General features: G+C 46.7%; 1 protein-coding gene across 1 annotated transcript in view; it reads right to left on the bottom strand.

The window, feature by feature from the left end:
* Positions 1-25,336, bottom strand: part of ryr3 (ryanodine receptor 3) — a 593,334-nt gene that overhangs the window by 168,740 nt on the left and 399,258 nt on the right. Inside the window, 6 exon segments of the mRNA XM_072484927.1 lie at positions 9,193-9,507; positions 12,112-12,242; positions 19,757-19,838; positions 20,495-20,733; positions 20,854-20,914; positions 24,495-24,544. Of these exon segments, the coding sequence (XP_072341028.1) occupies positions 9,193-9,507; positions 12,112-12,242; positions 19,757-19,838; positions 20,495-20,733; positions 20,854-20,914; positions 24,495-24,544 (878 nt within the window).

Raw genomic sequence — 25,336 nt, 5'->3', positions numbered from 1 at the left:
CCACAGGGTGCCCAGTGCTGCCAGGACGAGTTGGCGTGGGCTGCAAGCTGTGGGAGTGTAACCAGGAGTACTGGCCTTCAGTGCCGTAAGAAGGTCAACAACCTACACTGGGCAGCACAGGTGAGTAGACACACCCCAAGTGCAGACACCTTGGCACTGCCGCTATGCGGACCCTGGGGGCCCCCCCTCTCTTCAGGCCCCCCAATCCCGCTCAGCACACTCCCTTCCAACACGTTATTCCTCCCCCCCCTAAACTCCCGGTGGCCACTACTTACCTGCCCTGCACAGCACCTCTTCAACCCCCCCTTCACCCTCCTTTCATGGGCATGTCTCCAGAACATGGGCAGCACGGTAGCATTGTGGATAGCACAATTGCTTCACAGCTCCAGGGTCCTAGGTTCGATTCCCGGCTTGGGTCACTGTCTGTGCGGAGTCTGCACATTCTCCCCGTGTGTGCGTGGGTTTCCTCCGGGAGCTCCGGTTTCCTCCCACAGTCCAAAGATGTGCGGGTTAGGTGGATTGGCCATGCAAAATTGCCCATAGTGTCCAAAAATTGCCCTTAGTGTTGGGTGGGGTTACTGGGTTATGGGGATAGGGTGGAGGTGTTGACCTTCGGTAGGGTGCTCTTACCAAGAGCCGGTGCAGACTCGATGGGCCAAATGACCTCCTTCTGCACTGTAAAATTCTATGTAAATCTATGTAAACCCCCCCTTCACCCTCCTTTCATGGGCATGGCCCCCCTCGGGCCCTGACCCTTGGCAGTGCTCCACCTCCCCGCCCGAGACCTTTCCGTCCCCATGCGAGCATCCACCCCTCCAACTCTCCATGCGGGCCACAACCCTCCCTTCACCCCTCCTCTCCCTTCAACCCCCCACCACCCTTCCTTCACACACACCAACCACTGCGAACCATGATGCCCTCAGCAGTAGACGCTCTCACACAATCGCCGGAAGAGGGCCTAGACTGGCGGAGGAGTGTCGGACATAGCTATCGTCACCAATTTCGAGGAACGGGCCCTGGAGGTGACGGTGGTGGCCGAGGACAGAACGGTCACCGATGCAGAGGATTGTGAAAGCCTCAGAGATGAGGAATCACCGGGCCCCACAAATGGAACCTCTCAAACGTGAGTTGTCATTGCCTTACTAATTAACCCATCCCCCCCCCCCCCCCCCCGCTGACCACATGTCCATTCTACCGCAGCTCCTCCAGCCAATGGCACAGGCCCATCCCAAGTGGCCCCGTCTTCAGCCTCCCAGGAGAACCCCTTGGAGGAGAGCTCAGAGGGTGCACGATCGATCTGTCACAGCTGTCAACCCCACCATCCACTAGCACAGATACATGCACCTCGGTGGAAAACGATTGTCAGGCTTCCGGGGTACAATCTGATGAACACAACACAGCTGCTGATGTACATCAGGTGGAGGCAGTAACCCCCAGGCGAGACAGCAGTCGGAAGTCTGCTGCAGCCCAGGACCCAGTTGGGTCCCAGCCTGATGCTGAGCCTCTGGTACAGGGTTATGATGGAGATGTAAGGGTGCGGTCAGGCTAGTCAGAGGGAGATGACAGCGACACGCCAGCAGGTCCATAGCCAACTGGTGGAGTCCCAGAGGTTACAGGTGTAGGAGATGTCGCTGGCAATGCATGGCACCGAAGGAGGCGAACACTGCTAAGTCGGCGACCGCAGTGGAGAACCTGGTGCATGACGTCGGCACCATGAGTGAACGTATCCAATGCTTCGTGCAGCCGACACCGATGGTGCGGACCATGGGGAACAGCCAGAGCTGGAAGACCCAGGTGATGCAGGGGCAGCCGGGAGTCCAATCAGCTGCCCCTCCATCCCCAGGTGGACCCCAGGGCCCTCTGTGCACCGACCGGGATGAGGGGACGCTGGTTGCCAACCTGCACCCATCCCATGGAGTGGGGTTAGTGGCCACCAGCTCCCCAGAGTTCCACCCCTCTGATGCGTCCAAACACATTGAGGATCACTGAGGTCACCGGAGAGGGAAGAGAGGGAGGGAAGAGAGGGGGTGGTGGGGAAGAGTGGGGCAGCATCATCGGAGAGTGGGGAATTTTATGACACCTGTGACATGCGGGCAGCATGGTAGCATTGTGGATAGCACAATTGCTTCACAGCTCCAGGGTCCCAGGTTCGATTCCGGCTTGGGTCACTGTCTGTGCGGCGTCTGCACATCCTCTCCGTGTGTGCGTGGGTTTCCTCCGGGTGCTCCGGTTTCCTCCCACAGTCCAAAGATGTGCAGGTTAGGTGGATTGGCCATGCTAAATTGCCCTTTGTGTCCAAAATTGCCCATAGTGTTGGGTAGGGTTGCTGGGTTATGGGGATAGGGTGGAGGTGTGGACCTTGGGTAGGTTGCTCTTTCCAAGAGCCGGTGCAGACTCGATGGGCCGAATGGCCTCCTTCTGCACTGTAAATTCTATGACACATTAAATACACGAGAACAACCAGTATGACGTCTGTGTCACTCTCTTCCGCAGTGTGGGCCGACCTCCGAACCCTTGGCCCATCTCTCCAGGCATCTTCCCTCCCCGGGCACACTGCGTGCAGGTGACAGGTGTGAGCAAGCACTCAGCAGATAGATGGGTCAGACTATGGGATAGGTTGAGGAGCACTGGTGCTCAGCTCTGTGCGGGTTATCGTCACCCTCCTGCCCTCAGAATGACCCACTGACAGTGCCGAAACAGTCCCAGCACCCTGAAGTGATGTGACACATACCCTGCGAGGGTGGGAAATGGGCGTGGGGGTTGGGTAAGGTATCTATGATGGACCGGGTCACATCTTATATGAAATGACCACCTGTCCTGTAGCCTCCGGCTGGTCCTCTAGTTCCTCCCTGGGATTGACCTCCAGCCCCTGCTGCGTCCGGTGATGCCTCACCTTCCTCCTCCTTCTCCTCGGAGGTGGCAACATGTTCTCATCCTCAACCTCCAGCTTGTCATCCCGCTGCTGTGCCAGATTGTGTAGGACACAGCAGACCGTCACAAAGCAGGCGACCATTCGTGGAGTGTCCTGCAGGGCACCCCTGGAGCAGTCGAGACATCGGAAGCACATTTTGAGCAGACCGATGCACCGCTCAGTGCAGCCCAGGTGGCCACACGGGACACAGGGTCTCCGCTCAGTCTCCGACTTACATACTGGCGTCATTAGCCAGGTCCTCAGCGGGTATCCCTTATCCCCCCAAGAGTCAGATGCCCATCCTGGGGTGCTCCTCGAGGAGGCCATGAGCGTCTGACTGCCCCAGGATATTGCTGTCATGGAAACTCCCCGGGAAGCATGCACACACGTGCATGATCTTCATGTGCTGGTCACACACGAGCTGGATATTCAGGGAGTGGAGCCCAATCCGGTTAACGTAGGGCTTTCCCAGATGGCACGGGAAGCACAGGACAACATGCGTGCAGTCTATCTGCCCCTGGACTTTGGCATCCCGGTGAGGGAGGCCGACGAATTACAGAGGCCGTTGGAAATTGGTTTGTTACCACGCTATGGCGGAATCCCGATTCACCTACGGAAGCAGGCCAGTTGCATCGTAAACTGTTTTGGCGCCTGGCGCGGTCTTGGTTTCGGCCTCTCCCGCTATTCACCGGTCTCGTATCGCTCAACCGAGAATACAACGAGGCAGGAGAATCGCGCCCTAAGTGTGGGCTGAAACGGCAAGGAACTCCCCAGTGCCCAAAAAGGTGACTATGGGCGGGATTGCCTGACCACACCCAAACAGCGACCGGAATTCCCACCCAATGTCAATGGACATTTACATGGTGGGTGGGACAGAATAATCTAGCCCCAAGTATCATTGGATAGCGGTGGGGAACTTGCCGTCGGAAAACTCCCTGAAAAACCGCCACAAATGAACTTAGAAATGTTTCCGTTGAATCGTGCCTTTTATTTCTAACAGTACTAACCATATTAACATCACAGAAAAAAATCTCCACAATTCACAGTTAAACAGTTCTTAAACTAAAAAGAAAAACCTTTCACTTATACCCTACACGTTCAATATAAATATTCCAACCAAGCAAACCAAATACAGTTCAAATGCCACTTATCAATAAAGTTAACAAAACAGGTTCACTTGCTGTATTCTGTATAGAGGCGTTTTGGAGAGAGACCCTTTCAAGGGCTAATCCAGTACACTTCTGTCTTGTCAGGCCCTTCTGCTCAACGTAACAGCATTTGGAAAAACTGAAAACTACAGACAGTCCTGGCTCCTCCCATTAATTACATCATCTGTATCCCACTAAGATGTCCCAAGACTTGCTGAGCTTGGGCTAAATACAATCCCTCAAATTATCTACTCTCTAATGGAATAAACACTATTCCATTAGCCCTTTATCTGTAACCAAGTTGGAATGAATGATTAACTTACTTTTACAACACCTTAATTACAGTTTTAGCAGACACACAATCTGGGTACCTTAGCCGAGGTTCTTTAATAATATTATTGCAACAAGTATATACATTAACCCAGGCTTTTAATAACATTACTGCAACAGATATAAAATACAATATATATAACAATTGCTTATCTTCACCACACTTAGTGCCATCATCATAACATTGGTTCCTTGAAAGAGCTTGTGGAAAAGCCTTTTAACTCTTTTATCTTGACCTTTCGCTAATTTTTCTCTGACAGAATTTTTGATCCCACCTATCATTCTACCCTCACCTTACCACACACAACAATCCGTTTCTTCTACTACTGTCATTAGATTAATTCAAATCCTTCATTGCTCCAGAGGCACCAGGGGAAAGTGTAAATACAACATTATCTGACTTTGCATAATGGGGTGAGGTCAGCTGATTGGTGGACTACAGCCCAGATTGCATCATTACCTTTGCAATGATACATCAAAAAGAAACATCACAGCATTCTGCTGAATAATTCTCTGAGTAAAGGTGCTCTTCCTGTTATGCATCCACTGCTCTGGATTTTACTCCAGTCTGACTAATGATCTAATTAAACATCACTGATCTTTCTAATACATGTTTCAGGCCTGTGGGTTCTTCTGCAGCTGATGGTTTCTATCTGATACATTGTTGATGGACCAGAGCTATGCTGCAGACTGGACTTCAGTGCCGGTTTTATGCAAAATTCCAAAGGTCCCTAAATGGATCAATGCTCTTCCTAAAAAGTAGTTTTTTTCACCAACATGAATTATAATGCAGCAAGCACCAATTCAAAGTGTTGTGAAGGTTCAGGGTCTGGCATAGTTTGACTTTAGTTCAAGTGAAGCCATGCAGGCTGCTAGACTTGAGCACATAATCTAGACTGACACGTCAATGAGGTGTCAAAAGAATATTTCAACTGAAATGTTAATCCAAAACCCTTTAGGTGGATATAAAAATCCATTGGGACTCTTAAGGGACTCTTAAAATAGAGAAAGCTGTTCTCTCAGTGGCCTGACCAACATTATCTCCCAAATCTACAACATGCAGTTTGCAGTCAAAACAAAAGTGACAATGCTTCAAAGGTTATTCTTGAGACCCATTAAAGATGGATATGAGCTTTTTCTAAATGATAAGAAACTGGAAAATCAATAGATACAGATGGATAAATAAATCACTGAAACTAGTGGACAGCTATAAAAATTTTTATTAAAAACTGAATGGGACTGTCATGATATTCATATAAACATATCTGGTGCAATCACACACACACACTGATGGACAGATCAACAGACCAATCAACACACACGCAACATCACAGCCAATCACCAGTGAGAGCACACGCACTATAAAACAGGGAACACCACAGTTCCCGGTCATTCCAGCAGGAGATAGCTCAGAGCACAGAGCTCACAGCGTGCCACTCAGACATACACCATGTGCTGAGTGCCTCTCTAAGATAGTGTTAGGGCTGGGTCCACAGGTTAACGGGTAAAGTACGAACCACAGCCATGAGTTAACAGATGTTGTTATCAAGAGTAATAAAACAGAGTTGTACCATCTACAACCGTGTTGGTTCGTTTGTATAGCGGAACACCCAACACGACATAGTACCAAGATTGGAACCCAGCAACTGTGAGACCTACCTGCACATCTTCAGCGATCCGCCATCCTGCGCCACGCACACCATCAGCCCGCCGCAGCGGCTCCAAATCGCTGGAAACCTCGGCGTCAACTGGAAGCTGTTTAAAAAGCATTTCCAGCTCTTCCTAGAAGCCATAGACAGGGAGAATGCATCGGACACCAGGAAGATCGCCCTTCTCCTCTCCACGGCGGGGCAACACGCCATCCACATCTACAACTCCCTGGCATTCGAGGAAGGTGAGGACAAGACGAAGTACAAGACGGTCCTTCTAAAAGTTGAGCAACACTTCAGCGTCGAGGTGAATGAGAACTTCGAGAGGTACCTCTTCCAGCAGCGCCTGCAGGGTAAGGATGAGCCTTTTCAATCTTTTCTGACACACCTCCGTATCCTCGCGCAGTCCTGTGGCTATGAGGCCACCTCCGATTCCATGATTCGGGACCAGATAGTTTTTGGGGTCACCTCGGGCACCCTATGCCAGCAGCTCCTCAAAATCAAGAGCCTCACCCTAGCCACCGCCATCGAAACCTGCGTCCTCCACGAAAACACGACCAGCCGGTACTCCCAATTCCAGGCGGCTGAATCGGCACGGCAGGCGTCCTACGAGGCCGAGCGGGTCCAGTTGATCAATATCCTCCCGGCCCGCGGCCTGGACGAGGTCGGCCATTTCGCGCGCTTTCCGCGGCCTCCCGCACTTGCACGCGCCAAAAGAGACGCCGATGCAGAGGGACGTGACGCGCAGGCACGCTCTACGCAGGACCGAACTGTGCATGCGCGGTGGCGCAACGAACGCCTTGACATCACAACGTGCGGCAACTGTGGATCCGCACATTTAAAGCGGCAATGTCCAGCAAAAAATCGACAATGCCTCCGTTGTGGCAAGATGGGCCACTACGCTGCCTGCTGTCGAGCAGCTCAACCTGCCAATGCTCCCCAATTCCGCCAGCCTCGCAGGGACGTGCGGGCCATTCAGCCTCCATACACAGAGTCATACCCTGACAAACCGGTGATACCGACGACCGGGAAGCCTTCCGCGTTGCGGTAATTGACAGAAATCGGATGTCCCCAAGTAGGACCCACCAGCCGATGCCATTGCACAGCGTTAATCCGGGTGATGAATAGTGTACCACCCTAACGATCAACCTGAATTCGTCGCCCACCTACTAGGCTGGACTTATGAGCCTGTTTGCACATTGGACTCACTGAATTGTTATGCAAGAATGTTAATGTGTTTCTCTTTTTGTCGTTCCAGGAGTTCTCTTTCGATATTTGATGATTGCACTTGTTTTATTTGTGGTACAACCTCGTTGCTATGTTGCACCTGACACCTTCCTATGTATATAGTTTTGCCTCATGTACGTGTTGTGGATATTGCACACACATATTCAGCTGCACTCAGTACACACCAATATTTATTACCATATAGGCACATATTCTTGTAAAAAGGGGGGATGTCATGATATTCATATAAACATATCATGGAGCAATCACACACACACACACTGATGGACAGATCAATGGACCAATCAACACACACGCAATATCACAGCTAATCACCAGTGAGAGCACACGCACTATAAAACAGGGAGCACCACAGTTCCCGGTCATTCCAGCAGGAGATAGCTCAGAGCACAGAGCTCACAGCGTGCCACTCAGCTGAGTGCTTCTCTAAGATAGTGTTAGGGCTGGGTCCACAGGTTAACGGGTAAAGTACGAACCACAACCATGAGTTAACAGATGTTGTTATCAAGAGTAATAAAACAGAGTTGTACCATCTACAACCGTGTTGGTTCGTTTGTATAGCGGAACACCCAACACAACAGGGACGTTAGGCTTTATCGCAGGGGACCAAGAATCACAAAGTGTGGAACTTATGTTCCAGGGTGTATAAAGCTCTGGTTAACTCTCATGTTGTGTGTTGAATTATTTCTGAGCACTGATCCTCAGCAAGGATTTATCGTCTTTGGAAGGGTTACAATGCAGTTTCATCAAAATTATATCAAGAGTACGAAGAATGAGTAAATTCTGAAGTTGCACAGATTAGGCCTCTGTTCCCTTGAAGTATAGAAGATCAAGCAGTAATCTAATTGAGGTGTTTAAAATGATTAAATGATTCAGTAGAGTAGATCGAGAGACAGGATGAAGGAGTCCAGCATGAGGGAGCATAACATTAAAGTGAGAACTAGATTATTCAGGGATGATGTCAGGAAGTGCAAAGGGTAATGGAAATTTGGAACTCGCACTCAAAAGACTGATGAGCTTAGCTCAGTGGATACTTTTGATATCCAAGAGTATTAAGGGAGATGAAGTGAAGATGTTTAAATCAACTTGATGTACAGATTGACCATGATCTAATTGAATGAAGAAACAGGCTCAAAAGGCTGAATAGGCCACTCTGTTCCTACGTTCTTGATTTATAAGTGTTATGGCGTGATCTGGAGATTGGAAGTCATTATATCAAAGATTTTCTTTTTTTCTGAAGTACTAAGAAATCAGGTCAAGATGTGTGCGCAGTGAAATTCACTTTGTGTCAATTTCAAAGTGGCAGTATAATTATGCTCTTCTACCTTCAACTATACTCTTCCATGGGCGGCATGGTGGCGCAGTGGTTAGCACTGCTGTCTCACAGCGCCAGAGACCCGGGTTAGATTCTGACCTTGGGTTACTGTGAAGTTTGCACGTTCGCCCCATGTCTGCGTGGGTTTCCTCCGGGTGCTCTGGTTTCCTCCCACAGTCCAAAGATGTGTGGGTTAGGTGGGGTTATGCGGATAGGGCTTATGGGGAGTGGGCCTAGGTAGGGTGCTTTTTCAGAGGGTCGGTGCAGACTCGATGGGCCGAATAACCTCCTTCTGCAAAGTAGGAATTCTTTGGTTCTTGATTCTGTTAAGTGGTATTTGATATAAAACGGCCAGTATTTAATGACCAGCAAATTATAGGTGCATAAACATATATGACATCAAAGCAGAACAAATCTATTGCTTCAATGTGCATAAAGTAGATGGCTGCATTGAAGGGATGCATAGAAAAATACACAAGTGTTTTGAGGGAAATTAATGTATTTAAGGGGGGGGGCTCCAAAATTATATCGTTATGTTCTTCAAAACAATATCATTTTTTAATATTCTCCAAAATGATATTATATTCTTACCTGCAAGTCGTTTCATCCAGGAAGCATCATCAATGCCCAGATTATTGTTCAAAATTTTCAGGATGTTGCCCAAGATCACACTAAGCTGTTCCGAAGTGACTACAGTACAGCAATGCCCATCAGGTTTGTTCTCAGGACCTCTTTCCCACCAATACGACAGATAATTACACAGCATGGGCAAAATAACTTCAATAATATGTGGTATCTCGGTGTATCTGGCTCCGGATTCTGCCATGTCATTGATATCCTTTATTAAGGCATCTAGTTGAGGCATCTCTGGGCATACTTCCTCGACCGTGTCTGGTAAGCCAAGAACTAGCAAAGCAAACAAAGTGTCATATTCCTTCCCTTCATATATACTGCATTCAATGTTAATAAAAAACTGAAAGAATGAATATTGCAAGAACGTAGAAACTTTATGGTGCGTGTTCGAGGCATATTGTAAAATGAACATTGTGACATGGGATGAGTTTCAGAGAGACAATCGAAAGCTTGCCAAAGAGATGGTTATTTAAAAACTGACAGATGTCTGAGGTAGGTTCTTTACTCAGAGAGTAGTAAGGGCGTGGAATTCCCTGCCTGCAACAGTAGTTGACTCGCCAACATTAAGGGCATTCAAATGGTCATTGGATAGACATATGGACGATAAGGGAATAGGGTAGATGGGCTTTAGAGAGGTTTCACAGGTCAGCACAACATCGAGGGCCTGTACTGCGCTGTAATGTTCTATGTTCTAAAGGTTTCCAAAGAAGAAAACAGAGGTGAATTTTCCGAGAGTTTCTAAAGTTTAAAGATTAATTTCCTAGGAAATGTTGTGAGGAGGAAAATTATGTACCTCTTAAAGACTTTTCAGTCTGATTGGTTGACAAACTTTCCTGTTTCTTGTCCCACACATACAAGCCATAGATCCCCGCATTGGAGGATGCCACACTGGGTAAAAAATTAGGGGCGTCATTCTCGACCCCCCGCCGGGACGGAGAATGGCCGTTGGCCGCCGTGAATCCCGCCCCCGCCGAAGTCTCCGCTCCCGGAGATTGGGCGGGGGCGGGAATCGGGCCACGCCGGTTGGCGGGACCCCCCGCTGGATTCTCCGGCCCGGATGGGCCGAAGTCCCGCCCAGAAATTGCCTGTCCCGCCGGCGTAAATCAAAGCTGGTATTTACCGGCGGGACCAGGCGGCGTGGGCGGGCTCCGGGGTCCTGGGGGGGGGCACGGGGCGATCGGGCCCCGGGGGGGCCCCCACGGTGGCCTGGCCCGCGATCGGGGCCCACCGATCCGCGGGCGGGCCTGTGCCGTGGGGGCACTCTTTCCCCTTCCGCCTCCGCCACGGCCTCCACCGTGGCGGAGGCAGAAGAGACTCTCCCCACTGCGCATGCGCGGGAAACTGACAGCGGCCGCTGACGCTCCCGCGCATGCGCCGGGAAACTGACAGCGGCCGCTGACGCCCCCGCGCATGCGCCGCATTTCCGCGCCAGCTGGCGGGGCAACAAACGCCATTTCCGCCAGCTGGCGGGACGGAAATCCCTCCGGCGTCGGCCTAGCCCCTCAATGTTGGGGCTAGGCCGCCAAAGATGCGGAGCATTCCGCACCTTTGGGCCGGCGCGATGCCCGTCTGATTGGCGCCGTCTTTGGTGCCAGTCGGCGGACATCGCGCCGTTGGGGGAGAATTTCGCACTAGATTAGGACAAGCTAGGGAGGCTTGGTTGTGCAGTGGTTAATACAGCTGCCTCACGGCGCTGTGGACCCGGGTTCGGACCCGGCCCTGGGTCATTGTCTGTATGGAGTTTGTAATTTCTCCCTGTGCCTATGTGGGTCTCACCCCCAAAACCCAAAGGTGTGCAGGGTAGGTGGATTGGCCATGTTAAATTGCCCCTTAATTGGAAAACAAATGAATTGGGTACTTTATATTAAAGAAAAGATTAGGACAAGCCTGCACTTAGAAGTCGGCTAAAGCTTTGTGGACATTGGTCTGCAAGATAAATGGCAGTTCCTTCACCACTGACCACAGAATTTAGGGCTAATAGCTCAATAGTCTGCAGGGATTCAATATCTCCACCTGATGTCACTTCAGTTATCTTTTGTTAAACACCAGCATACAGCTATGTTTCCTGTATTTTTCTGATTTTGAAAGCAGGATAAATTGTACTGAATAATTGGGCCCAAATCCACCTCCACCCAGGAATGTTCAATTGCCCAAGACTTGTGCACTCCCCTCTCCATTTGCTGTATCCCCAGTCCGGTTTCCCGGGTTAAGATATGTCTTCCTTGCATTGTGGGCTCCCAGTAGGGTTCCTGCCATTGTGAGACGAGCCTGCCAGAATTTGTGACTGCGAAATTCCAGTGGTGTTAACGTGGGATCACTGCTGAGGCATCAGGAGAAAACCGCTGCCAGTTTAAAAGGGTAGCAGAGATGCCGACATGTTGCAGAGTGAGCCTTATTCAGGCAGGCCAGTGGCGGTCAAAGAGGGGCCCTTTTTTCCCCCCCAAGGGGACCTCAGCCACATTCCCACATGACAGTCTATAGCCATGGTGGTGAAATGGATGGACATTAGGGAAATCTGTTCGGCACATGGGCTGTCGCATTCCTACTGCATGCAATGGGCAGGGGAGGGACAGTCAGTCATAATCCATCAATTCCAGGCACAATATGAGTAGGAAATCCCACCCAAAGTTTTGTGGAAACAAGGCAGCAATATTGCCACCCGAAAAGAGCAAACATGTTATATTGCAAATTGAAGAAGGCACAAAATTCTGTAAAAGTATACTGCCAATTGAGTTTCAATATGATTAAATACACTCCATAATTATCAGCATTATTGCAGACATAAACACTGTGCGACATTTCGTATTGCTTTTCAAGGAACTCTTATGAGCATAATTGTCAGTAAAACAGCTCTTTTTGCAGGACAGTGATACATACTGATTCGTTCTCGAGGTGTTTTTGTATTGAAAACTGACTGCGGGTTGTGTATGTTGATAGAAGGCTCAAGAAAAGCTACTGGCATGGCAGCTGCAAGAGTGGCAAGACATTCTCCAAGGACTGGCCTTTGTCTGTGACACAAGATGAAAGAGGAATGGTAAAGCTATCTTGTTATCAAATAAAACGCAAACAGCTCAAAAAACATGTCCCAATATCAAGTAACTGCAGTTGCCATAGCTGAGCACAAGACGGTGACACCACAAGTATGGTTCACAAATTATACTGCAAGACAACTACAAATATTTTCCTCAAACCCTGCACAGGAATGTTCTAGAAGCAATAGAAAGATTCAGCACAATCTCATCAGGGATGAGAAGCTAACTTGAGAACCTACCATTGGAATAGAAAAGTTTAGAGAACTATTTGGTAGTGACCATCAAAATGATGAAGAGTAGTATGCCAGGCTTAGCCTGATCCAGTTCAAGATGGTCCACAGGGCTCATATGACTGTGGCCCAGATGAATAGGTTTTTTGAGGAGGTGGAGGACAGGAGTGGAAGGTGTGCGGCAAGTCCTGCAAATCATGTACATATATTTTGGGCGTGTCCGAGGCTGAGGGGATTTTGGTAGGGATTTTCAGATGTCATGTCAGAGGTCCTGGAAGTGAGGGTGACCCCGAGCACAGAGATGGCAATATTTGGAGTGTCCCGGGAGCCCACGGGGGGGGGGGGGGGGGGGGGGGGGGCGGGGAAGAGAGGCCGACATTTTGGCCTTTGTCTCCCTGGTGGCCCGGAGACGGATTTTGCTGGGATGGAGGGATTTGGAGCCTCCAAAGTCGGGGGTGTGGGCCAGTGACATGGCAGGGTTTCTTAGGCTAAAGAAAATTAAGTTCGCCTTAAGGGTTCGTTACAGGGGTTTCGCTCAGAGGTGGCAGCCGTTCATCGATTTCTTCATGGAAAATTGACCATCAGCCGGTGGTGGGGGTGGGGGGCTTGGGGGCGTTGGGTGTGTTATTGCAGGGTTTTTGCGTGTGTTGGATCTCTGTTGTTTAAAAGGTTGAAATGTTAAAATTATGAATGCCTCAATAAAAATATTTTCTCAAAGAAAATGATAAAAAGTAATTAATGACTGGATAAATAGTAATCAATTGTTTTCACAGGTCAGTCAGAAAATAAGATTAAGGATGATGATTAAAAAAAAATGGGAGGTTAGAAAATAATTCCTTACACAAAGGGTAGCATGAGGAATCCAGTCACAAATATTGATGAAACACAATCCGTGATTTATTTTACACTTGAATGAGATGGTTTCTCGAAAGAGAGGGTATTGAACGGCAAGGAGAGCAAGCAGACAGCCAGCATTGGGCTTGTGATATGTGGAGTGAAATACTGGCATGGACTTAATGGATGGAAAGATATGTTTGCATGCTATTCTATGATATAAGAGACAGTAAAAGATGGTCCTTTTAGATAAATTAGACTTGTCTTCAGAACCAATACCAAGGTCAGGAGCAGGAGTAGGCCATTCAGCCCATCGAGCTTGCTGCACATTTCCAAAAGATCAACTGATCATCTACATCTACTTCATTTTTTCCCATTTTCCCAGGTCCCTTGATGTCATTCGTGTCAAGGAATCGATCAATTTCTGGCTTGAACATGCTCAATTATCGAGCTTCCAACATCCTCTGGGGCAGGGAATTGCAAAGATTAGGTGGATTGGCCATGATAAATTGCCTTTAGTGACCAAAAGTTTAGGAGGGGTTATTGGGTTACGGGGATAGGGTGGAAGTGAGGGCTTAAGTGGGTCGGTGCAGACTCGATGGGCCAAATGGCCTCCTTCTGCACTGTATGTTCTATCACCTGCTGAGTGAAGAAATTCCTCCTTACCTCAGTCTGAAATGGGCTGCCCCTTTATTCTAAAACTGTGGCACCTGGTTCTAGACTCACTAGCCAGGGGAAATATCTCCTACTATTCAACGCTCTGGAAGAATTCTGTAAATTTTAATGCGATTGTCTCTCATTCTTCAAATGTCGAGAGAATACAGGCCAGTTTCCTCAATCTCTCCGCATAAGTCAATCCCACCATCCCAGGGATCAGTCTGATGAACCTCCAATGCATTCCCTCTTTGGCAAGTATATTCTTCCTTTGATAAGGAGATCAAAACTGTACTTAATATGCCAGGTGCTGTCTCAGCTAAGCTATACAATTGCAGCAAGACATCGTTACACCGGTATAGAATTTAAATTCCACCTGGTGCCATTGTGAGAGATTTGAGCCCATGTCTCCAGAACATGGACAGCACGGTAGCACAGTGGTTAGCACAGTTGCTTCACAGCTCCAGGGTCCCAGACTCGATTCCCACTTGAGTCATTGACTGTGCGGAGCCTGCACATTTCCCCCGTGTCTGCGTGGGTTTCCCCCGGGTGCTCCGGTTTCCTCCCACAGTCCAAAGATGTGCAGGTTAGGTGGATTGGCCATCCTAAATTACCCCTAGTGTCCAAAAAATGGTTAGGTGGGGTTACGGGGATGGGTTGGAGGTATGGGCTTGGGTGGGGTGCTCTTTCCATGGCCTGTGCAGACTTGATGGGCCGAATGGCCTCCTTCTGCACTGTAAATTCTATGAATTTTATGAACATTAGCCTCTCAATTATTAATCCAATGATATTACCACAATTCCATCATCTCCCCCAAACATATTAACCAATGGAGTATGGAATTTTGTTGACAGCTTTCAAGTTGCGCTTGCTTTTGAAAAGGTAGTAATTTGTGTAGGGGTATGAGCAAGGAAGAAGCAGTGCAATGTGGCTAATCCGACTGATTTATCATACACAGCTGTTCCTGTCTCAAATTCATGAGCAGTCTACTCTCCTAACGCATGGAGTGCCATTGCTCTCACAACAGATTGTGTCTTCAACACCTGCGAGGGATTATGCAGTTTTTCTGCAGAAGCTATTTAAAGCATTGCAATCTGGTTGTTGAGGAAATAATGGCTGAAGATAAGGCTGGAGTAAAGTAGACAGTAACAGATAACATGCTTTGGAATTTAATAATGAAACCCCTGAGGTGGATTGACAATCAAAGTTGCAAAGCACACAAGTGATTCGAAAATCAGTTTTGCATTCCATACAAATCGGTTGACTCTACATGATTCAGTCAACAATCGATTGAGCACATCATACAAACAAATCAACAATCGATTTGAGCGAATCAACAATCGATTTGAGCGAATCAACGATCGCTTGTGCACATCATGCAAGTGAATCAATAACTGATTTTGCACATCATACGAGCGAATTGACGATCAATTTTGCACACCATACCAGCGAATCAACAATTGATTTTGCACACCATATGAGTGAGTGGCAATAGACTTTTGCATGGATCAGTCGACTCCACACGTGTTGCATAAATAAAGAATCTATACAAAAGCTGGAATCTTCCGTTCTGTAGTCTATGTTCGGTGGCGGGCGTGCAATTGAGATTTTTTCTCAGGGTGCATGGCAGGATGGATGATTGCACATAACCTTGCGTTGTTCATCTCAGGACACATAAGCATCCATGAGGAGCTCATTGATTATATGGTGAGGGTAGGTAGGAAGTTAATATACCCACCAGTACCTCATGGGGGTCAACAGTCTGGATGCCAAGCCCAGCCTGTCGAACCTATCCTCATAAAACAACCCGCTCATTCCAGGTATCAATCTAGTAAACCTCCTCTGAACTACCTCCAACACATTTACATCCTTCCTTAAATAAAGACACCAGAGTTGCAAGTTGTGGTTTCACCGTCCTGTATAACTGAAGCATAACATTCTTACTTTTATGTTCAAGTCCTTTTGTAATAAAGGATATCATTCCATTAGCCTTCTCAATTGCTTGCTATACCTACATACTAACTTTTTGTGACTCATGTACTAGAACATCTAGATCCCTTTGCTCCTTGGAATTCTGCAGTCATTCTCTGTTTAAGTAATGGTCTGCTTTTTTATTCTTCCTGCCAAAGTGAACAACTTCACATTTTCCCACATTACACTCCATTTGCTATATCTTAGCCCACTTGCTCAATCTGTCTATATCTCATCAACATACTTTCTGCCTATCTTTGTATCATCAGAAAATTTAACTACTATGTCTTCACTCCTCCCATCTAAATCATTGACGTAAATTGTAAAATGTTGAGGCCCCAATACTGACCCTTTTGGGACTCCATTCGTAATAACCTGCCAATCAGAAAAAGATGCATTTGTGCATACTCTCTGTTTTCTGCCAGCCAGTCAATCTTCTGTCTAGGCTCCCTATTTCATGAGCTTTTATTTTCTGCAATGTGTTTTGATGTGGAATCTTATCAAATACATTCTGGAAATCCAAGTACAGCACATCCACAGGCTTCCCTCTACCCATACTCCTTTTCTTTATAGTATGAATATCCTTATTTTAAGTATCTATGAAACAGCCCCTTACATGTCTGCTACTGCTACTCTTCTGATATATCCCCTAGCCTAGTGTCCCAGTTCACTTTAGTTAGCTCAGCTTTGTGTAATGTGGCAGGATTAATTAATGGCGTCAAAGTAAAGGCACCCCTAGCTAGTAGTTACCACAGTATGGTTGAATTTTACATCCAGTTTGAAAGGGAGAAGAGTGGGTCTAAGACTGGGATTTAAACTTAAATAAGAGCAGCTATGAAGGGCATGAAACCCTTCAAACATACACCAATGGCAGGCGGTAAGAGTGGGAGAGATTCCGAGTCAGCCATATGATAGAAAGAAATATGTAGACTCTACCATCACTATCCATAGCTCCAGACGACAACACCCATATAAAAGTGCAATGTTGCCACAGCCAGCTGGACTCCCTTAGTGAACCCTACTACACCACCACCACACAAATGCTGCTCGATGTTCTGAGCGTATCCAACATTTTCTGTTTACATTTCAGATCTCCAGCATCAGCATTTACCTATTGTTGACCTTAAATATCGCACTACATTGCTTCATTTTTCATTTTCCAGCTTGCTTGACTTCAGGAGGAAATTTACAATAGGAAAATGCAACCAATTGCAGATCCACGCATGTTTTTCTTGCTGCTAGCTGTAATGCTAAACATGAACAATCTGGCCTGCAAAGAATTGACAGGATCACAGATCTATAACCTCAGGATCTTATCTGGGTCCATAAATCGGATGATTGTATTAAGCTCGCCTGTTTCAAACAGTGAAATTCAGAGAGCTGGTGCCAGTGTTTGTAATATGTCGTGGAGCTCAGCAGACCTCTGAAAGTAGGATCCAAAGTCAATGAAAATGGGGAGACACAGTGGCCACTCTGCTAGACACAGATAATAAAAACGCAAATGACAAATCAATAGGAAACAAACCAATCCCACTTTCCATTAGTGCTAGCTTCACAGTGCTCTAGTAACTACTGATTTAATCTGGGGAGAATTTTTTTTTTTTTAATTTAGAGTACCCAATTCATTTTTTCCAATTATGGGGCAATTTAGCCTGGCCAATCCACCTAGCCTGCACATTTTTGGGTTGTGGGGGCGAAACCATCGCAAACACGGGGAGAATGTGCAAACTCCACACGGACAGTGACCCAGAGCCAGGATCGAACCTGGGACCTCAGCGCTGCGAGGCCGCAGTACTAACCCACTGCGCCACCGTGCTGCCCGGGAACACATTTTAATCATTGTCCACATGGTGAATTTTTATCTGTATTTTTTATCTTTTATTTTATTTTTTGTTGCTTTTCTGGGAATAAGGTTTTTGGTTTGATTTACTATGTTGTTTTGCTCTCACCTGTCTTTTATTGTTCGCAATTTTATATTTTACTTGAACTGATTTTAAAATTTACCTGAATTCAGCCTCTTGCCGTGAAAAAATTTGACTTTCCAAAAATAATCCTCTGATGTGAATGGCGATGATGATAATGGAAGCTGACATAAGTTTCATTCTATACTAATTTTAGCCTGGGTAGTGAAAAAGTTGTGCAATGCAGTGCACAAGCAAAACTATTTTGCTGTTCAGAGTGAGGCTGATCTGAACACCCTGGTCACTCAGCCCATGCCAACTAAACGTTATGCTTGTTGGCAAACGTTTGGACACAGAACCGTCGGCAGAGTTGTAGGTCAACACCATGGGCACGATCTACGCAAAAGGGAACAAAGTTCCCGAGTGAGCGCATTTAGCTACGTGTTTCCTGGCACTCGTAGTCCTGAGAACACTTGGCTATTCAACACGACTCGCTTTGAATATGGGGCCTAAATAGGCAACACGCAGCTGAGGCCGCACATAGCCCCGTTTTTTACAATGGGGAGCTCTGCTCAATGGAACTCCTTGTTGTAGCAAGAGATCTCCGTGGCCCCGAAAAGAATCCCCAACCTCACCCCCCCAGCCCAAACACAACATGACCCCCCATCCCCCTCATCCCCAATACCCACAGCAGGCAACCCCAGCCCAATCACGCATGTGCAAAATATGCCAGCGTGGCACCTTGGCAGTGCCAACCTGGTACTCTGGCAGTGCCCCAGACAGCTGGCAGTGCCATCTGGTCACCTTGCCAGTGACATGCTGGCACCCAAGTCGCACTGTCAGGGTGCCAGGCTGGCACTACCAGGTTACCCAGGTGACACTAGCAGTGCCAGGACACCACCCTGCCCAAATGGCATGCAGCCAGGGGCATCTGATCTCGTTGGAGACACCACAAGTACCATTCCATCTGGTCCCCATTTGTGGGTGCCAGTAACAAACGGCACTCGTCCAAGGTCCCCAAAGCAAAGGGATTGAATCCCAAAGCCTCAGGTGCCTTGGGAATCTACACATTAGAGTGAGGCTTACTGCCTCGCTCTAATCTGCAGAATAGCTAAAAAGTGATCCCGCCCATTATGGGCGGGATTCCCCTTGCAACGTCTCGCGAGATTGCGTCGAATCTCGCGAGGCTTTGCGAGCCGGGTAGGTCTCGGGAGCGGGGTCTCCCGGCTTTCACCGGGCATGCTGCACCATGGCGAGCTGCTTTTCCAGTGCAGCGTCGCCGGAGAATGGCGGCCCATGGCTCTGAAAATCCACATTCCTCCATAACTTGGGTTGGTGTCTGTTGAAACAGCTTAAAACTAAGCAGAGGCCTGGTTACACGAAATTCTGAAGCCCTTAACCCCTCCTGTGGCCTTTTGGGAGTGGACACGCTGCCCACACTAAATATGGCCTCAAGGTAAGACATGGGTAAGGAGGATGACTTTCTTCATTCAGCATTCTGCAATATATTCCCAATGGTATCCAAGTACCCATTTACTGCCAAATTAGGGAACTTCCCTCAATGCCAAGAAGTTTATCAGCGATGATGTTTTGCACTGTCCAGAAGGAAAAAACAGTTCAGACCAGTATTCTTATTTCCTCATTCTTTGTTTTTTTTCCTTCTGGGTGGTCTGCAATTTCCGTGATCCAGGCCTGTGATTTGTTAATCATTTAGGAGTGCATAATGCCACTATAAACTTTAGTATTACTTCACTGTGTTGAGGTTGTCGCAATGATAGTTGTGCTGGTGATTTCAGACAATTTAGATTTAACTGGATTTGTTCAAAATGTCCATGTTTCAGAAAGGCTTTAATTTCATGATCCTAAATCTGACCAAAGCCACATTTGATATTGGAGTTACCTTTCAACAAAAACGTTCTTCCCCGTTCCTAAGGCATACAGGCTGCACAGGATCCTATAGCAGGACACTTGGACATCATCCACTGTAAGCAGAACACAGGAAATCTATGAGTTTGGGATTCTTAATGAAGCAATCTCCCATCACATTTTTAACTGAAGCAAACGTTGACAAAGTACCAAAATAAAGCCTACTCAGTCAGTCATTACTTTGAATCTGGATCTTCCGGAGTCCTCTCCAAAGATGTTGCCTAAGGCAACCCAGGCAAATCTGATTCTCAAGCTCCTTGTTATACATTTTGTTGCATCATTCCAAGAGAACTAGAAGGGTAGGTATTTGCCTTCAATGGCCAACTGTTTAGCATCACCTGACCAGAGCACAGAAAATAACACCTGGCGGATGGGGGAATCTCGCTGCTCTCCTAAAACCTGCTGCATTTTCCTTTCATTAATTGTAATGAAAGGAAAATCTGGAAAGTTCTGTCACTGGCATGCAATTCCTAGATCGCACTTCCTGAAATTTACGGGGATACATTATTTTGAACTGAAGAACGCAGGAAAAGGTTTAACTAACCAGGTATATCTGATCCAGTAACTCCTGCCCAAATATTCTGTCGTCTATTTCTCTTTTGCCTTAAAACAACTAAAACTTACAAATAAAGGGTTGAGTCAGAGTTCACAGCTCAGTCAATGATGAAGCCAAGAACAGTACAGCACGATTTTGATAAACCAAGTTACTCACAGATTATGTCGGTTCCAAACTGATTTTGACTGAAATGGCCAAATAGTGAAGTTAGCACAGGTAGCAGAGCGACAGTCGTGTAGTTGATGTTCTGAGTGACTCCCTTTAGTTGGGATCGTGAATGTGTGAATTTTCCAAGTTTCAAATTTTCCAGTGTTTTCTCCAGGTCTTCTGCTCCATTTTCAAAGAACGAACGCAGTCCAGCTTTCACCAGCTCTGAACCAGACTTCATGACAGTTCTAAAAACCACAATTGTGAATAATTGCACAGGTCCAGTTAAAGGGTTCAACAGCTGCCATTTAAAAAGCAACAAAAGATGAATGATGAAATGGCTGAAAGTAAAGAAGTGCCAAGATTACCTCGGGTCCAGGGTCCGAGCCAAAATATGTAAACAGTTTACCATCGTACCAGAGTCGCTGCCTTCAGAAGTAAGCAATGAAATACATTATAGCATCTATTACCCTGCTTATTTGAGCAAAGACAACATTGTAATTAATGTTGATGCCACAAGGCTATAAGACAGGAGCAGAATTAGGTCATTTGGCCCATCGAGTCTACTCCACCATTCAATCATGGCTGATATGTTTCTCATCCCCATTCTCCCCATAACCCCTGATCCCTCTATTAATCAAGAACCTATCTATCTCTGTCTTAAAGACACTCAGTGACTTGGCCTTCACAGCCTTCTGCAGCAAAGAGTTCCACAGATTCACCATCCTCTGGCTGAAGAAATTCCTCCTCATCTCTGTTTTAAAGGATGGTCCCTTTAGTCTGAGATGGTGTCCTCTGGTTCTAGTTTTTCCTCCTAGTGGAAACATCCTCTCCACGTCCACTCTATCTAGGCCTCGCAGTATCCTGTAAGTTTCAATAAGATATCGCCTCATCCTTCCAAACTCCAATGAGTACAGACACAGAGTCCTCAACTGCTCCTCATATGACAAGCTCTTCATTCCAGGGATCATTCTTGTGAACAACCTCAGGACTCTTTCCAAGGCCAGCACATCCGTTCTTAAATACGGAGCCCAAACTGCTCACAATACTCCAAAATGGGGTCTGACCAGAGCCATATACAGCCTCAGAAGTACATCCCTGGACTTTAGCCCTCTCGACATGAATGCTAACATTGTGTTTGCCTTCCAAACTGTCGACTGAACCTGCACGTTAACCTTAAGAGAATTTTGAACTTGGACTACTAAGTCCCTTTGTGCTTCTGATTTCCTAAGCCTTTTCCCCCAACAGTCTATGTCTCCACTCTTCGTACCAAAGTACATAATCTCACACGTTTCCACATTGTCTTCCATCTGCCACTTCTTTGCCCAGTCTCCTAGCCTGTCCAAGTCCTTCTGCAGCACCCTCCCCCCCCCCCCCCAAGCTTCCTCAAGCAGGAACTACCTGTCCCACTGCATAGCTTTGTATCAACTGCAAACTTAGCAACAATGCCCTCAGTTCCTTCTTTCAGACTGTTAATGTATATTGTGAAAAGTTGTAGTCCCAACACAGACACCTGAGGCACACCGGATGCCGCCCTGAAAAAGACCCCTTTATTCCTACTCTCTGTCTTCTGCCAGTCAGCCAATCCTCTATCTATTACCCTCAACACCATGGGCTCTTAACTTATTTAACAGCCTCCTATATCGCACGTTGTCAAAGGCCTTCTGCAAATCTAAGTAGATCACGTCCACTGGTTCGCCATTGTCTAACTTCCTTGTTACCTCCTGAAAGAATTCTAACAGACTTGTCAGACATGACCCCCCTTTGACGAAGCTGTGCTGACTCAGTCCTATTTTATCATGCAATTCCAAGTACTCCGCAATCTCATCTTTAATAATCACCCAGACACCATCTTCGAACTGTGGGAAGAGACCGTCAGCATCATGTGAAATGCACACAAAATGGACAGAGCAGCTGTACTTCTCATCCAAAGATGGCTTTGACGAGCCCCAAGTAATTTTTAGGTTCAAATTTCATTGAAATGTCACCGGTGAGCTGCATTTGTTCCATTAGACCCCAGATTTGCTGCCTTGGAGATGGGAAAGTGCACGAGACCAGTTGCACTCCCTGTGACACCACAGTGGGTCACTACGAACGGTTTGGGAACTCTTGCTGGAGGTTGGTGAGTGAGAAAGCAATTAGATCTCATGCTGATTCTTTGGGCTCACACTGAGTCCAGATGGGATCAGGTTGTGGAAGGCATGGTGGTGGTGGTGATGCCAGGGGTGAGGCCTAGGGCAGGTTAGCAGGGGACCTGAGGTTTCTTAGTGGGTTCAGGAAAGACATTCCTTCTTCACCCAGTTCCACAAGAATGAATGTTTTAAACATTTCCATCTGGTTTATGAGTGGCACCAAGATGCCAGGTATAAGTGCACTGTGAATACACTTCACACATTTACATCTGAAAATGGTTATTGGTGTCCTGCAACTTCTGTGGGATCCTGATTTAAATATTTAAACAGTGTCTTGCCAGGAAGCAGCTGGCTTGCTGCTTGTCCATTTACAAACCCACCTGCAATTTTCATGCCAGAGGCTGAGAGTGTCAATGGAATGACTGATTTCCCCCTCACTACCCCCTCCTTACCCATCCCCCACCACTCCATCCATTTTCCAACTACTTGTCACCTGTTTTTCAGGCAAGAAACGGGTGGGTAGGAGCCAAAAAAAGAAGACTCCCAAAGGATGTTAGTGTTAATTGGCAAGGTCCAGAGGATCAGGAGCAATACTGCTTACAAATTGTGGTTAAGCAGAAAATAGTTTAATCACACATAATATTGCATTGTCAGATAGGGGTGTAATTTTGATTTTGGGTGACATCGGTCAATCCAGTCAGTTGTTGATTTGAATTGGCTGAGTTATATAAAGGTTGGCAGAGTTTGTTCTGCTCATCAGTGTATCTGTAGTGCTATATTACAGTTCACTCAGGAAGTGCCGGTTGCTGTGGTAATGTACACTTTTACATACATCTACAGTCTGGAGCTATATATGTGCATACTGTGAGAACTGCATGTAAAGGGTTGCATATACATTTTATATACACTTTTATATGCATGTTGTTTGTAGTCTGGAGCTAAGGAGAGGCTCCAACATTCCTTCCATCACCATGGCTGACCAGTATTTTCTCCCGCTGCCTGTCCTCGGCATGTTGGAAGGATTTTCTGTTTGATATTCAACCTATTTAGCTGTGTTATGAACACGCCTACTTTGATCATCAAGTCCTGGTGTAGGACTCAACCCCAGAGCTTCTGGTTCAGAGGCAGGGTTTCTACCCACTGAGTCACGAGCCCTTTCCAGTGTTATCTGCCCCATGGTGCAAATTAACATCATGAAGTACATACATACATATACATGATAAATTGGGTTGGCTTAGCATCTACACGTGCAAGCTTGCTTTAAAAATGTCTTATTGAATCTGGTGAAAAGGAATAGATTGTCCATTATGCTTTATTTCCCCTAGGACCACTGATGGAAGTGTTTGAAAAACCATTGACATATTGGGTTGAAAGAACGATGGCACAGTGGTTACCACTGCTGCCTCACAACACCAAGGACCCAGGTTCAAGTCCAGCCTTGGGTGACTGTCTGTGTGGAGTTTGTAGGCTCACACAGTGTCTGCCTGGGTTTCTCCCAGTCCAAAAATGTGCAGGTTAGGTGCGTTGGGCATGATCAATTGCCCCTTAGTGTCCAGGGATGTACAGGTTAGGTCACAGGGATAGAACCAGGAGTTGGCCTAGGTAGGGCTCTCTTTCAGAGTATCAGTGCAGACTCAAAGGGCAGAACGGCCTGATTCTGCACCGCAGGATATCTATTATGCAATGATTATTCCGGCGCAAAACATACAAAAGTAGCAATGGATTGCCTGCCTTTCCCCCCTGCAACAACAACTCCGTCCAACCTCAGCTCAATCTGTTCAGGCATTAGTCCCAATACTGAATTTATGGGCCCATTTCATTCAGGCATTTTACGCGTGATGCGATTAAAACTGTAAGGAGAGTGGCAGATTGCTTACCAAAGAGAGAGATTCGGTGTCTGACAAGAGCTGCAAGTTTGCAGAAAATACTAGAACAGGAGAGAACAGAAAACAAAACCCCAAGAGACATTAAATACACAATTACAGCAATATTCACCTCGTTACTATGTCATTAACAAAATCAACAATAAAACTAGAATACTGAGGAATTAACATTGCTATTTTAAACTCATTAAATTCAGAGCAATGTGATCGAAAAATGATATTGACTACGTGAAGCTCCTTAAATTTGGTCTAATCAATTATCAGTCGAACTCAGACTTCCTTTTAGCCTTCTTACATTTCAATTTGAAATTATGGTCAATATTTTGAAAACTTGAAGATTATTTTATCATCTCACAGTATGACTGACATACATATTTAAATGAACGTGCTTGCTCTCTTTTAGGACACATTCACATTCCATAGGCAGAGGTTTCAACTTGGGAGCAGGGATGGGATATAACCACCTGTCATACATCCCAAATATTTACCTGTCCATTGACTTCAGAAAGGTATCGCTATCCTGCAGGTTCTTTGTACTTCTCTGATGTTTTTACCTGTTCGATCACTTGCTTTTTAACCAGCCCCAGGATTTGGGTTCCTACATTCCTATTCATTCCCATAATTTACCTTGAATCCCCACATCTCTGAGTTTAATTAATAACTATTCATCAAAAGCCTTTTAAAGATCCAACACCTTAGAAACGGTGTGGAAAGAGGCCATTCAGCCCATTGTGTCTGTGCCAGCCAAAAAGAGAAGAAAGCTAGCTGCTCATTTTAATTCCATTTTCCAACACCTGGTCCATAGCTTTGCAGGGCAGGTTACAACACTTTAGATG

This window comes from Scyliorhinus torazame, chromosome 2 (assembly GCF_047496885.1).
Source record: "Scyliorhinus torazame isolate Kashiwa2021f chromosome 2, sScyTor2.1, whole genome shotgun sequence".
In the NCBI taxonomy this organism is placed as follows: domain Eukaryota; kingdom Metazoa; phylum Chordata; class Chondrichthyes; order Carcharhiniformes; family Scyliorhinidae; genus Scyliorhinus; species Scyliorhinus torazame.
Note: the sequence above shows the minus strand (reverse complement) of the source record. Positions and strands in the feature narration are given on the sequence as shown.